This window comes from Tripterygium wilfordii, chromosome 7 (genome assembly GCF_013401445.1).
Source record: "Tripterygium wilfordii isolate XIE 37 chromosome 7, ASM1340144v1, whole genome shotgun sequence".
NCBI classification, from domain to species: Eukaryota; Viridiplantae; Streptophyta; class Magnoliopsida; order Celastrales; family Celastraceae; genus Tripterygium; species Tripterygium wilfordii.
In genome coordinates this window covers 7,715,795-7,732,304 of record NC_052238.1, presented here as the reverse complement: position 1 = coordinate 7,732,304, position 16,510 = coordinate 7,715,795, and the positions used below count along the sequence as shown (strand labels likewise).

Sequence of the window (16,510 nt, the reverse complement as noted above, 5' to 3'; positions counted from 1 at the left end):
AAAAAAAATAAAAAAAATCTTTAAAACTTTCACTTTCAAATTATACTAATAAAATAATTAACTTGACGATCAAGAGCGGATCTAGAAAATGGTTTGGGAGGCTTTGTCAATGGTGGAACTAAGAATTTATAGGACTGTGAGGCGAGGGGCAGAAGGTGACATGTGAGATTAGATTAGTAAATTTGGATCTTTTATAGTATACTACTATGTAATTTTCAGCCCAAATTTGAGGGTGGGCTGGGCCTATACTGTATCCGTTTCCTGTTGACAATAGAATAAAATACTAACATGCCATCCAACTTCAATGACATTAAGATCTTCATCTTGTCCTGCTGTTAGCCGAATCCTTGCAACGCTATACTCATCGAGTCCTTCAACAGATGGATTCCACACATTTATTTTTGCTTTTGCTCGATAAACTTGTCCTGGTATGTTATAGACTAGCATTGCATGCTATCACCATATAAGAAAATTTTAGTGTGAAAATATTATAAAATCAATAGATATTTAATTTTTTAACGTAAAAATTGAATAACTTAAAGTACCTCAATATTGGTTTGAGGGAGCTGATGATAAAAAGAGGGTTGTTTCTTTCCATGTTCGAGCATGACATTGTTAGTTGTAGTTCGTCTTATAGGAATGGTACCTTTAGGACATCTGGTCCCATTTTTCAACCATAATTGGGCTACTTCGTTTGAATTAGTCTCTAAAAATTTTTTTCGCCATTGTCTAGGTATTCTCTATTAAGTACACAGGTATGAAGTTATATATATTAAATTTGTTATAGAAAGATCACAAGTAGACAGACATTCACTTATTGGCACTTTTTTAAGTATATTTTCTTTCAATACGTGTATTTTATGGTCTCTCAGAAGAGGATTGTTGAAGGCTGGTTGCTTTCTTTTATCAACACAATCAATTAGATCTCCATCTGAGCTCTATTCAGGAGGAACAATCATTCAAATAATACCATCAAATTACAAATAACAAAATACAAAAAAAATATGTTAACGTAAACAATAACCATGAGATCGTGCATGATTTTGATTACCTCTATAGTTAGCAGAGCTACTTTGCTGAACCCTTTTACTGTCATGGTTGTTTCTTCCAGCTTTTTGTATTTTAGAGCTGAAACACAAAAAGTACTAAGGAGGAAGAACGCCAACAAACAACAAATCGTGAACTTCATAGCTTGAAAATTAATTAAACGGGTGATTGAGGTGAGAAAATTAATATTCTTGGTATGGTATATATAGTATTAAACAGCAATTAGTGTAAGTCATGACTTCCTTGAGAATTCAGTCTACAATTTTGTCTCCTCCCATTGCATAAAACACTTTCGATAGAAACAAACATGAGAACTGGAAAGCAAAACAACAAATATAGGACACATCGAACTATATATGTTTTGGACAGCTCATAATCGCCTATGTGGTTCTGTCTATCTACCTCTTAACTTTTTAAATTGACGGAATGACACATTTTCAATATTGCATAAAACACATTGAATGTATGTATATATCTATGTGTACTTATATATCAAGAGATTTTGCAATTACACATACAGTAATTGATTCTACAAAACATGTGATTGCAAGGGAATTAGGAATGAGAATAAAAAAAAAATAAAAAAAAAAGAGCATCCGTTTGCTATTGTATTAGCATTTTGTATTCTATTAGCCTATTAGGTGCTATAATATTCACATTTCTTAATTCTAGGTTATTTGTGTGTTTAGTGGGGCACTGGGGCGGAACCCCAAACGGTTCTGCTCTACCAAACAATGTTGATCCGTCGATGGATCCGTTGGCCAAAATAAACTCCAGATCGGAGCTTATTTTGCAGCGGATGAACTTTGGTTTTTTTAAAAAAAAATTTAAAACTGGACCCCTTAATCATGTCAGAATTTGACAATTTGTTACTTTTTGAAAAGCAAAAGACGAGACGAGGGGCCATCAACATATATATATATATATATATATATATTTTTGAGTACAAATACAAACATAATATACTACACACCACCAGATCAAGCCTATTACATCGAGATGCCGATTCGTTTTCCGCCCCCAATGAGATGGGGAATTGGTAACCCCCTCTTTCTACTTTTTGGCCCTTCATCTTTCTGAATCGAGGCCCGGCTCGCGTCGTTCCAACAACCGGCGGGGAGCACCTCAGTATACGATCGCGCGCAGTAACTGGGAGTCCTATTACACCTAAGGCCAACTTCAATTCACCAAACCAAGGTTCATCTCGTGTAGTGATTGTGGACTCGTACAAGGATATTGAGTAGACGGTTGATGTATCAGACTCGACCCTCTCTTTCGTAGCATGCATTCCTATCCGTGTCGCAACTGATTAGGTAAGCTACGTGTCCGGTACACGGATAACTGCCTTCGGTCCCCCAAACTGACTTACTCGTGGTAACCTTCCGGCCGCCCAACAACCTATAAGGCTAGAAACTAGTCCCACTAGGGCTAGGAAGTAAGCCCCAAAAGCCACAGCGGCGAAGAACAAATAGAATTTGCTAAAAAAGCCGGCTAACGGGGGTACTCCTACGTATGAGAACATAGTAATGGAGAAGGTAATAGCCGAAATAGGATTCGTTTTGGCTAGAGCGCCCAAATCCGCTATATATTTGACACGGGTTTGCCGTAATGCTGAAACTATGGCGAATGCAGCTATCGTCATTAATGCATAAATAAAGAGACCTATTAGTAGTGATTGAATTCCTTCTATAGTTCCACATGAGAAACCAGTACGAATATAACCTACATGTCCAATTGAACTATGAGCTAGAGGTCTTTTGACTTTCGTTTGGGCCATGGCGGCCAGTGCTCCTAAGATCATAGAAGCAATGCTACAGAAAAAGAAGATTTGTTGCAATGTAGCTCCATAGGAACCATAAATAGAAACACGTGAAATATTAGCAAAAATAGAGATTTTAGGCGCAATAGAAAGTAATGCTGTAACCGGGGTGGGTGAACCCTCATAGATATCAGGTGCCCACATATATAGAGTCAAAAGATATATGGAGTCAAAAGGAGAGGGGGGGTTTCTTCGGGGCTCGAGAGATGGAATAGATAGGGCCCCACAAGTTTTGAATTCGCCGCTGGGGAATTCACACGAAAGGGAACGAGGAATTCTCAACGAAAAAAGTGCTCTCTGAACCGAACGTGAAAGTCGTTTTCTATCAGACGGCTGTTCCCGTAACTCCACTCTCGACTTGGATGATATATCCAAAAAGGTCCGCTCTCGGCCATTCCACACGCTGCCTAGCAGAGGCGTGGTTATCTGAAGTGGATTCATTCTCTCTTTTCTAGTAGATGCCGAACTTGCTGCCCCATTGACTAAGAAGGGGGCGGGCGCAGCAGCTACATGGACCCCTTCCTTTCTGTTGTTGCCAGCGCTTTCCCGGGCCGAGCCGGAATTCTGTCTTATCTTAAAAAGGGCAGGCAAAGCCCGAAGGCTGCTATCCCAAGAGGCCAGCGGGCGGAACGAGGAGAGGGGAAGATTAGCAAAGCGAGAAAAGACAGAGGGAGGGGGAGCAGCATCTTATTCTCTTTGCGAGAACTTCCGGATCAGAGAAGCATTCGGAACGGGCTCCGCGTTCATTTCGTTGGCAGAAACGATCGATCCAATCCATTCGGGGCTTCGGGGAACCCCCAAAAAAAACGAAGTCTTTCGACTTGATTCATAGATCAATGATAGATAGACAAAAGATAGATGAACGAGATATCTTTTTTTTTTTTTTCTAAAAATAGAATAGAATAGACATCTAAAGGGATGTCTATGTATCCTTTACTTCCAAGAATTTTTTTTATATCGTTTATGTTATATCTGCTCTCTCTAAAAAAAATTGAGAGAGAAAGAGCAGATGGATCCTATCCCCTATATCGAACACTAATTCCTATCAATAGATAGGAAGATCTTCGTAAAATACCGGACTTTGCCTTTTTTTTAGGAATTCCTCATATCCAAAGCAGCTTACCACAAGCACCCCACCCCATACGACTAGTTGGGGGGGCTGTTCGCCTTTTGAATCAAACAAAGTAAGTAGTAGGGGCTTCATAGTCATAGCTACTTTCATTCTAAAGAAAAGCGAAGAACCAACCTTTAGTCAATAGGAGCCCTACTTCCCTCTTTGCGACTTCATCACTTCAATTCAAGCGCAAACCCATTTCTTTCTTAGTCACCGGGCGGAGCGAACCTTTGGTACTTCAGTAGGGCGAGCTGTTTGATAGTGACTACTTCTTTCGTTTGGTAGGGCGACGAAAGGCTACTTCCATCTAGGAAACAGCCGGAAACTCGAGAGGGTCGCCTTTGGAAGCGTTCGCCGGTAACCAAAGCGTCACGACATAATCAAAAGGAAGTAGTGACGCTGACTGAATCCAATCTCTAAACCCAAAAACGAAACAAAGTTCGTTCCCTTTCGTCAAGTAGGTAAAGTAGGCATACGAACCACTTTTGCTTTGCCTTAGACTCTATTGGAACAAAGCAAAGAAAGAGGCGGAATAGAGAAAGGAAAGGGACAAGGGCGGTCTTGCTTGGCGCGAAGGCTGCTGGTTCGAGGGTAGGGTACGGTACTAAAGGTCCTCGGACTTCCAGGCGGTTTTTCTTTTGGGCAGCTGTTCACCGTTGGATCTCGCCAATACAGCCCCCTATAGTTTTCGTTACCGAGATCTCTTTTTTTTCCAGGGATTTTTTGGGTAATCCGCTCCCATGCTGCAAACAGTCAAATCTGAACTAAACCTTGTAGCTTTTCTTTCTTTCCTCGCGGGCAGGAAGCACACCAGCAGCGTGCCTTGCGTGATTCTACTGTGTTTTTTGCACTTGACTGGGTGGACAGTTGACCGGAAGAGAACTTCGATTCGCCCGGCCAGCAGGCGGGCGGCGTGCTTATCTTGTGTAAGTACATGTGTCAACAGGCCTCATGCAGGGGCCGACTATCAAGTCCACGTAGGGGCAGACGAACACAATATACGACACACCACCAGATCAAGCCTATGAAAGTACATGTGTTAACAGGCCTCACGCAGGGGCCGACTATCAAGCACACGTAGGGGCAGACGAAGCCCACACACCTCCTTGTAAATATTCGGAGGAGGTGAGACTAGAACCCATGACCTCAGTCAGGGACATGCAAAGTCATTGCCACTCAACCAATGACTCATTTGCAAAATAATTATTTTATGAAACAATATTTTTCCAATGATTTTAATAAAATATTTATAATAAGATAAATAAACATAAAATAATAGTATTATTAACTTTTAAATTTATTAGATTTCATTTACGAATTAAATTTAATTCAATAATTTCTTCGCTAGCATCAACTTTATTAGTTTGTCAAGCACCTCACAACATATCACATAGCTGTAAACTCAGCATTTTTTTCACAACTTTTCCATTAGTATTGAAAATTAATCTTTTCGTTCCACCAAACGGACCCTATATTTGGTTGCCGTAGGTAATGATAATAGGAATGAGAATGATAATGAGAATGAGAATGAAAATTACCATTATAACGATATGTTTGGTTGCATGAGTAATGAAGATATAATGATGGATTATAACGTTTGATATGGATGATATTTTTGAGAATAGAATGGGAATGAAGTATTTATTGACTTTAATACCCTTATGTTTTAATCTCTTTATTTTTTGTTATTTGAGAGTAAAAGAGAAATTTTGCTAGATGTTGACCATTTACTCATGCAAGGGAATGGAAATTCATGGGGTTATCATGAAAAATGGTCATTGTAATGACTATTACGGTTATAATGACCAACTATCTTACCAAATATCATTCCTATTCTTTAGTCACATTGAGCCCATTATAGACAATCCAAGCCCAAATACCAACTTCTTTCACACGTATGTGATGGGTTGCTAACGTAGAACGAAAACTGATATAGGTATGATCTCCGTCAATACCTTGAGAAACAAGTAAATTAACCCAGATAATACGCTGAAAAGGGTGTGTTTATTTATTTTCAAGATGTCTCTCAAGAAAGGTTACAATACCTTTTATAATAATTCGTAAACCCTAATTACGACATAATTAAAAAAGAAAGTAATATAATTAAGCAACAAACTAAAAGAAATCCTAAAACATACCGAAATTATTAAACTACGTAAAAAGTGGTCGAAACCCATCGAAACGTCCAATTTTAAGGCCGCAAATGACGCCCATCAACTTGACGGATCGAGTTTTAACACAAGAGGGGGGGTGAATTGTGTCCCCAAATTCCAATTGGAATCCCTTTTTCAATTTAAACAAATTGATGGCAATTAACAAGTAGCACACAAATTTGGACTCTAATGATTTTCCTAATCAATATTCAATCCAATGCAAGATGTGATACAATATAGTGAATGACCAAATATCAAATAATCAAGAATTGCACAAAACAGATTTTCAAGCAACACACTGCACACAGATTTTTCAACTCAGATTTTACCTATCAAATGATGTCAAAATAAAACGAAATTTTTTATGCAATGTCACAACACCTTAATAAACACTATATCAAAATTTCAGATCAAAATTCAAAGTTTAAGGCAGTCTGGTAATCTCGGACAGATTAGGGTTTTGAAAATCCTGCAGTTTGAAACAAGTAGTAAATATAAACAAGTAAACAAAGAAATCAACACAGCGATTTATAGTAGTTCGGAGACCCTTCTCCTACGTCTACTACCTAGATTCACCAACCTAGGATTTTCCCAACTCCACTAAGGTGTGGTTTTAAGAGACCCACAAAACTCCTTACACCAAGGGTTTCTAAGAACTCCCTCAAACTTCAATGTTTACAATTTCCCCTAACAAAGGGAATTTCTCAATGGGATTTTCAGCCAAGGTTCTCACAGGTTACCTCAAAGGTATTTGGTATGGAACTCTCAAGATTACAGCAACACTCTCAAAGATAGGATTTTAAGAACAAGAGAGGTTTAGATTGTAAGTAAACAAAGCCTAAATGATATAGGAACTTCCCTTTTACAAAAGCAAGAGTAGTGAGAAGTCCTTGATTGTAGAGGCTTGTATTGGAGAAGATTGTTGTAGCAAATAGCAAGAAAGCTTGATGATTGATGAACTTGATAGCAAGAGGTTTATCTCAAGGATAATTTTTCAATTTGCTTCTCCAAGTTGTATGAAAGGGAAGATCCTCTTTTAAAGGCAATTCTCTCCTATGCTTGTAGCCATTGGATCAAACTTCAAGAGTTGATCTCTACCATCCATTGCAGCTCCTAATCTTGGTCATTGATGATTTGAGCAAACAAATCTCCACCACAGAGCATATAGACGTTGCACATGCTCCTTTTTCTAAGTCAAAAATTGCAAGCAAGAAAGTTGTCTTATGCACAACAATTTGATCAATGTATGTCTTCAAATCTTGACCATTCAAACTCTCTTTAATTCTCAGCCATGGATGTAGATTGTACTATGCCATCTTGTCCCTTCATTTTGAATCAAAGACTTCAAAAGTGATCCCTTAGTCAAGGATCTTGTTTGATTGCACCAACATAACTTTCTTGGTAGCACATGTCTTGAGTGAAAATGTCAAGGATCTTGTTTGATTGCACCAACCTAACTTTCTTGGTAGCACATGTCTTGAGTGAAAATGTCAAACAAGAATATATCACTAATGATAGAGAGGACAAGGTTTGTCTCATATGATTGAAAAGAGTTGTATCTCCATGAAGACCACAACCAATAGCCTCAATGTTTGATTCATTCAACTTGATAAAGTGCCTTAGTGGAAAGTTGGCAAATATAGGATTTTTCATAGTTTCCTAGAGCTCCAAGCTCATTCTTAGAAACTGGACTTCGACCACTCTTGAACATACTGAATTCTGAGCCATATGAGACCACAATGATGATTAACCTACAAGGAAATAGGAGGTAGAACTCCCCAATTGCATGTAAGCTCAAAGAGCTTCATATAGAGCGCATAGGTTAATTATATTAGAAAAAAAACCCAGAAAATTCATATTACTGCATGATAAATCATTTTATATGTATTAGAATGTCCATATAAAATTTCATAACAATCGGAAATCGTTTGGTCACTCAACCAAGCAATTTGATCACTAATAGTGAAACCGATAAATTCTAAGTGTAAATTCAAAGTCATTTTGCTAACTCAGTGTAAATGACCTTTTCTCTTGAACTTTACTAAATCAAATATGTTCATAGTGATGAAACTAAGACGCACACGAAATTTCATTTAAATCGGAGTTCATTTGGTTCACCACGTTTACAAAGAACACATATGCACAAAATTAGGTAAAACCTAGTTTTGGCGGAATTTAAGCATATGACCAAATATATATGTGATGCACTTAATTTCTCATGATTATAGTCCTAGAACATATATTAAACCTTCATGTATATGTGATTCAAGTTTCAAGTCATTTGGACCTAAGTTGGTTAAGATATGATAATTGGAAAATTGATGCTCTAACTTAGTCCACGTATGTTTGTTTTCAAAACTTAATTTCCAGCACTATCTAAAAAATATATAGTCATTTAAATTCAATTCATATAAATCAAATATTGCTTTAATGTTTCATTATGATTTATAAATGATTTAATATCATCAAAATTAGACATATAGGACCATAGGTCCAACACAACTTCGCTATTAGCTCCTACACTGTCGGGCTCAAAACATGAGAATCGAAAGGCAAAACAACAGTATAATTATCTTGTTTTTAACCTCACTTTTTTAATTGACCGAATGACATATCTTCACTGCATAAAACACATTGACATATTTCCATTGCATAAAACAACGATATAGTGGCCGGGACTCTCATGTTGATATCAATCAATCATTATTATTTCGTCCAGATAAATCTTTTGTCTGTTAGGCAACAAGATGATAGCAAATTACAAATTATGTCTCAGTAACATACGTGTATTTTATTTCTATTGCTATTGCAAATAAATATATAACTAAGAAGTTTGCCCGTGTGATTATCTAGGGCGAGGATTTTTATTCTTTTAACTTGTTTGATTGATTGATATATGTGAATGCTACAAAAAATTACTATCCACAACCTAAAACCCTATAATTACTAAGAATATAATTGTTAGAGATCGAGACATCTCTCTGTTGTGACTGATTGTATTCTTCTATATATAAATTGTACGCATTGTCTTGTTGATAGAAAGCCAACTAAGTAGTTTTCCAACTAAGTAATTTGCCAACTGTCTAAGTAGTTTGCCAACTGTCTTCATTCAGGACAAGCTAATTACTTTAGGAATCACCACTAGCTCCCTACAATCCAAATGAAGAAGGTTACATGGATTAAGTCAGATTAAGCCCATCATAGACAACTATAGTCTATAGTACCCCATTTTTGTCCGATATAGATGGTGATCTCACGAGCATTAGCCTAACCCGAACCTCAAATCAGCCTACAATGTGTATCCCGCCGCCTTGAGGAAAGGACCAAGCCCATCGGGCAGCCAAGCAAATTTAAGACTCAGACGCCCTCCTTTCCTTATCCACAAAATGAGAGTTTCTTGCCAACTCGTCCAGACAAGGTCACGTGATCAATCAGCCTGAAAGGATACATTGACGGGTGCCATATGGCATAAAAGTAACACTCTAACAAAATCTTTAAAAAGAGAGCGTGTTGGAGAGATGGGAAGAAGGCATCAGAATCCAGCTTGTCAAAGAAAAGGGGACGACACACTAAAAGGGGACAGAGGAGAGAGAGACCAGGATAGACAACAAAAGAGCGGAAGGAGATGCCCAAAACCAGGGAAGAGCGCAAGAAAGAAGACATAATAAGGCTCCGGCCAACAGGGGTGACAAGAAGTAAAGAAGTGGTAAAGCGAAATGCCATAATCAATGAAGGGATATCAAAAAGAACAAAAGCGAGATCAAGAACAGAGCGAAAGCGATCGCCAACAAGGGACAAGGAAGAGGCTCAAAGGGAGATAAAGAAAATATCCCCAAAAAGTCCAATGAGACGAACATGGGAAGATCAAAAGGTCGAACTCAAAAGATTTCCAACCCGGAGAAACAAGAATGCCAGGGGAAGGAGATTAAGAACTTCATACAAGGACAAGATAGGAGAATCGAAGCCTAACAGCGGTGATATCCAAATCTCTCTTCCACCTTCCCGGCGGTCAGGTATACTCCAAATTCACAAGATGTAACTTTCACATACATAAAAGGGAAAGGTTTCGTCGACCACTGGATGTCATCATTAAAGTGGGAGTCAAAAATGTCCTTAACGCTCTTCAGAACATCTCATTTCACCCCCATCATTCCTTGCATATCCTTATTTAATGGAACTCTCGTGACCCTATCACATTGCATGCATCTATCCATGCCCCCCATCCATCCTTCTAGAGATGGGCAGTTGACCGACACCAAAGTGTGTGTGTACTTACCCCAAGTGTAGGGTATCGTCAAGTAATAAACCGGTGAGTCCGGTATCGATCCACGAGGAAGCAATGCAAATTTGAAGTGAATGATATGCAAATGACTAGCTAACACTAATAAACACAATGAATATCAAATAAAAGCAAGTAAAAGAAATGGGCCGAATGACTCGGTAGCATGAGCGATTTTGTAATCAAAGTAAGCACAAATTGGATTTAAAACAATTAATTAAAAACCTAGTCTCTAGTCTGTCCCGGTGGCTACTCGGTTCTCATACTCAAGGTATCATTGCAAACACACACAACCATACACAATGCATTGTGTGATACTATCAATCATGCATATGCAAAGAGAATTGGGATATAAGACTTCAATTCATACATGTAGGCCATCGGGTCTCTTAATCTACGATGAACGCAAAGGGATAAGCACCTAATATTATGGATTAATGTTCCCCCTTAGGGCTCGACTTGGCTAACACCCTAGTTTCACACTCAAAGATCAATTAACCATAACTCTCCCATGCACATTCCTAAATTAACCCAAAACCCCATCATCAATACACATAATTAATAGCTATGCAATGAAAAACTCAATTAATTAAGGAAATCATGCAATGGGTTTAACAATTTCAATCGAACACATTAGATGCAATCCCTAGACTAGACAATCCAAGAATACAATCAAATATGTCATTCCCATAGATCCAATCACACAACTATCACGAAATTAAAAGAGAGAAATCGAAGCTACGATTCTTTGAGCATACCTTGAGTAATCGAAACCTTGCACCCACCGTTCGGGACTAGAAACTAGAAAGAGAACTTAGCCACTCATTATAATGAGAATAAACATCAATTTTATAGATGAAAACCAATGTTTACAATCAAGATCACAAGAACTAAGTAAAACCCTAGAGAGAGAAAGAGAGAAAAAAACTATGGAGGCTAGATGTTGTGTGAGATGAATTATGAGAAGGAAGAAGAAATCTTAGGGTTTTCTCCTCCTTTTACCATTGAAAATACCTAACTACCCTTATACAAACGTTCCCCATTGGTTATATACATGATTTACCCCAAATGCCCTTAAAATTCTAGTGCAGAAAAATTGCAGTTCCGCGGGGGTGTCCGGACAGGTGTCCAGACACTTCATGCATCCATCAACTTTGAAGCCTCTGCCTCAATTTGTGAAGAAAGCGTCCGGACGGCACTTGAGGTGTCCGGACAGGTGTCCGGACGGGTGTCCGGACACTTTCTGAATCCCAGCTTCTTCTTTCAGCTCCAAAGGTGATCAATTCAGTCATTTACGCCCGATTTCCTACAAAACCAACGGGAAACATGTATAAGAGTAAAATTACTTTATTTTAACACAAATGCATTACTATAAGCACTAGGACCTCCTAATTAGATGATATTAGGACCTCAAACTAGAGGTCCGATCAGCAGTGCTTCACATTGCTTGTGTTAACTCGAACTCCTTCTGTCCTGTTATGCATTAGCTCATCTATTCGTGTCCCTTATCAATCCATTCAGAGGTAGGCAACATCTCACACACAATACTATTCTTTAACTCACCAACATATCCAGTCTATATCTCATTTGTGTCCCCTACCTATGCACTCGAAGGTAGGTAGTATTTCACGGTATGCTCAACTATTCGTGTCTTTTATCCATCCACTCGATCGGAGATAGCCAACATCTCACACATAGCATCACACATCATGTATCCCACACTAGTAATGCATCTTTCGTGTTCCCCATCCATCCATTCAGAGATGAGCAGTGTATCATGTTTCATGCATCTACTCATGCGTCCTCCTTTCTCTCCTTACATATGGCATACATGCATCTTTTTGCTCCTTACTACACACCACACATTTCCCCGTTAACAAGGTATACACCATCACTTGGAAGCCACTTGCAATCACCTAGGCCTTTTTCCAAGCTTGGTGACTAGGACTTAACCCACTTGCTAAGCTTGAGAGAAACAAAGTCGGTTTCCATGGATACATTGGGTCTACCAAAAACGGACAATATAGTTGGTTATATAGGGGTGTGGATTTCTAATAGCAATAAAATATCACTGCTAAGAAGACATTAATAAAATTATAGACAATAACTCTGTTTGGTGGGGCAGTCAACGGTGCGCGTTAATAGCATTATTCTTTTACCAGTAAAATGAATTATAGCAGTGTACTCATGTGTCACGTGAGCTGAGCCACAAAACTCTGTTCAATTCGGATGATCGAATTTGTCTGAACCAAATCAAACCAAGTTTGCACATAAATTATATATGTCCAAAATCTAGTTCCAAACAAAAGAATTTATTCGATTTAAAATCGGATCCAGGTCCAAACACATCAATTTACTTGTTCAGACCCTAATTTGGATTAGTTTATTGTCTGATTTATTTGTCCATAATTAAACCAAACTGGGATTGATATTAAGTACATTCAAAATTCAATCCGGATTAGAGTACGGACATATAAATATTTTGTAAACATGTGTTGTTTTCCAACTTGAAACCTACTTAGAATCGATTTTTTTCCCCATCCCTATACTATTGTTTTGAGAGAATCATATATATCTCGGCATGCGAAACCGTTTCCACATAAATGTGAAAGTGGGAATATAATTTTAGTGCTTTTTATTTGTTGACAATGATCATACTAGAAAAGGTAAAAGAAATTGTTTCAAAAAAAAAAAAGAAATGACAATAAAATGTGGGTCCAATTTTCACAAAAAGAGTTATGTGATAATATATGGTTCAAAATTTTTTTTGATTCTTTGGAATGCATCTCTAGAGATGAAAATTTCATGGTCCTAAGGCAATCCCATGTATCTTTCTAGGTTACCCTATAGGTACTAAAGGATACAGACTTCTAAATATTGAAACTCAAGAAATTTTCATCTCTAGAGATGTGCACTTCAAAGAATCAAAATTTCCTTTCAAATCCAACATAGAAATTGTCACACCAGACACTTCTCCACTGCATATAAACAAGGATTTACCTTCTACATCAAGCAAGGATTTACCTACAACAAGGATTAGACAGAAGCCTACATACCTTGATGATTGTGATTGCAACTTAGCTTTTGCTGATGTTCCTCCCATAGCTAAACAATTACCCACTGCTTCTCATCAACATTACATCTCTTCCATAATGAAACAAACGGAACCCACTAAATACAAAGATGCCATACAGGAAAGGTTCAAGCTATATGGATGTAGAATTAAAAGCTCTAAAAGATAACAAGACATGGGAGTTAGTGACCTTACCCCCTAATAGAAAACCCATAGGATGTAAATGGATAGATAAAATCAAATATCAATCTAATGGTGCAATAAAAAGATACAAAGCAAGATTGATAGCTCAAGATTATAGTCAAAGTGAGGGCTTTGACTATAATTAAACATTTGCTCCAGAGGTGAAAATCACCACTGGTAGAATTTTTTTAACCTTAGCTACTGCCAACAAATGGCCTCTATATTACCTAGATGTGCACAATACTTTCTCGAATGGTAATTTGGAGGAAGACATATGTATGAGACTTCCTCCAGGATTTCCCACTCAAACAAGAAAACTGAGTAGTTTGCAAACTTAAAAGGTCCATATATGGACTAAAACAGGCTTCTCGACAATGGAATGTCAAATGTAAGAAAGCTCTATTAGACTTTGATTTTATCCAAAGTAAAGCAAACTATTCTTTATTCTTTTACAATCATAAAGGCAATAAGTGTTGGACCAAGACTTAGTGTCTAGTCAACATTGTGTTTTTGATGATTGTGTATGATTGTATACTAAAATGTGTGTGAGCATGCTTGACTTGAACATATCCTAAAATGCTAGAAAACATGCTTAAATGGTTATTTGGTTAATTGTTTAATATCTTAATTGTGCATATACAAATGAAGGCTTATGCATATCTCTATGTGAATTTGGTATCTATATATTTTTGAGATAGTGCTGGAAATTAAGTTTTGAAAATAAATATACATGGACTAAGTTAGGGTATTAATCTTCTAATGATCATAATTTATCTTATTTAGGTCCAAATTACTTGAAACTTGAACCACATGCACATGAAGGTTTAATATATGTTCTAGGACTATAATCATGAGAAATTAAGTGCATCACATATATATTTGGTCATATGCTTAAATTCCGCCAAAACTAGGTTTTACCTAATTTTGTGCATATGTGTTCTTTGTGAACGTAGTGAACCAAATGAACTCCGATTTAAATGAAATTTCGTGTGCATCTTAGTTTCATCACTATGAACATATTTGACTTAGTAAAGTTCAAGAGAAAATGTCATTTACACTGAGTTTGCAAAATAACATTGAATTTACACTTAGAATTTATCGGTTTCACTATTAGTGACTTATTTGCTTGGTTGAGTGACCAAACGATTTCCGATTGTTATGAAATTTTATGTGGACATTCTAATATATATAAAATGATTTATCATGCAGTAATACGAATTTTCTGGGTTGTTTTTTCTAATGTAATTAACCTATGCGCTCTATATGAAGCTCTTTGAGCTTACATGCAATTGGGGAGTTCTACCTCCTATTTCTTTGTAGGTTAATCATCATGAGGATGTTATATCACTCAGAATTCAGTTTGCTCAAGTGAATTGAAGTCCGGTTTTCAAGTATGAGCTTGGATCTCTAGAAAACCAAGAAAAACCTATGTTCATCAACCTTCCACTAAGGCATTTTGATTGATGATTGGAACTAGCCTTAGGGCTGTATAATATGGATATATTGGTGCTGCCAAATTCAGAGTTTGAAGTCAAGATTGGAGGGACATGTTTGGTCATGTGAAGGATCTCTTATCTTCATCAAACAAGATCTTGCACATGCTTCCTTTATTGAGGTCAATGATAAGATTTTTGTGAGAAGAAAATTGATGAAGCTAAAGGACAAATGCAATGGTTGAAATTTGTAAGAGATGAGAAACTATATTTTGCAACTAGACAAGACTTAGATTATGAAGATATTCTTGAAGACTACAAGCTCCAACGGTACACTAATCTATGGCCGAGATTGAATTGTTTTGAATTATGAATGGATCAGATTACAACAAGACTTGAAGGGTTAAGATGACCATTTAAAAGGTGAATCCAATGGTTGTGCATAAGACCATATTCTTGCTTGCAATTTTTGACTTAAAAGAAGATCTTACTTGATTTTTGGAGTCAAAGATGGTTGCAAGTTGCTACACATTTTGTAGGAAATCATTGGAGATACCAAGGCCAAGATTTAGTGTAAGTTTGATCAAATGGTCAAAGATGACAAAATTGTTGGAGATACCAAGGTCAAGATTTGGTGCAAGTTTGATCAAATTGTCAAAGATGGCTGCAAGTGCACATGACAACTCAAATCTTGGAAAGCTAGACTTGGAAAATAATGCAAGTGCAACGGCTACATATTGTAAGGTCAAGATTTAATGATCTATTCATTCAATGGCCAAGATTTGCACATGTAATTGAAGGTCGAGATTTGAAGATAGAAAAAGATCCAATGGTGGAAATCACAAGAGCTTGGTAAATTATAAAGAGGGGTTCTTCCTCATTCCAACTTGGAGAAGCCAAAATTATATTGAAGAAATTCTTGCTCTCAAAGCTTTCAAGCTAGTTTGTGCCATTGAATCCAAGCTTCTACCCAAAGCCACTCTAAAGGCTTCCTCACTATTTTGCTTTTGCAAAGAGGGAGTGCTTCTCATTTGGCTTCTTATTTTCAGATTCGAAAATCCTCATTATTCTTCATTTTCTATCCAACCCGTGAGGTTATATTGTGATTCTTGAGTGTTCCTCAACCCTATTTGCTTAGTGCAAACCTTGAGTGAACTATTTATACCGAACACTTGTAAAAGTCCCTTCATTGGGCAAAAACCTTGTTGAGGTTGAGTTTAAGGGAGTGCTTGAAACCCTTGGTTGTAAAGTTTGAAGATTATCTTGAAATCTTCAGTTTTAAGGGTGACCTAAAAACCCTTGTGAGTTTTGTGGAGCTCTTGAGAAAACCACATCCTTAGTGGAGGTTGAAAAATCCTAGGTTGGTGAACCTAGGTAGTAGATGTAGGAGAAGAGTCTCCGAACTACTA

At 37.3% G+C, this 16,510-nt stretch overlaps 1 protein-coding gene across 1 annotated transcript; it reads right to left on the bottom strand.

Annotated features, from left to right (window-relative positions):
• Positions 1–2,036: 2,036 nt before the first annotated feature.
• Positions 2,037–4,909, bottom strand: LOC120001542 (NADH-ubiquinone oxidoreductase chain 2). Its single transcript, XM_038849924.1, has one exon. The coding sequence runs from the start codon at positions 3,305–3,307 to the stop codon at positions 2,366–2,368; it is 942 nt and encodes a 313-aa protein (XP_038705852.1). The 5' UTR covers positions 3,308–4,909; the 3' UTR covers positions 2,037–2,365.
• Positions 4,910–16,510: the final 11,601 nt, after the last annotated feature.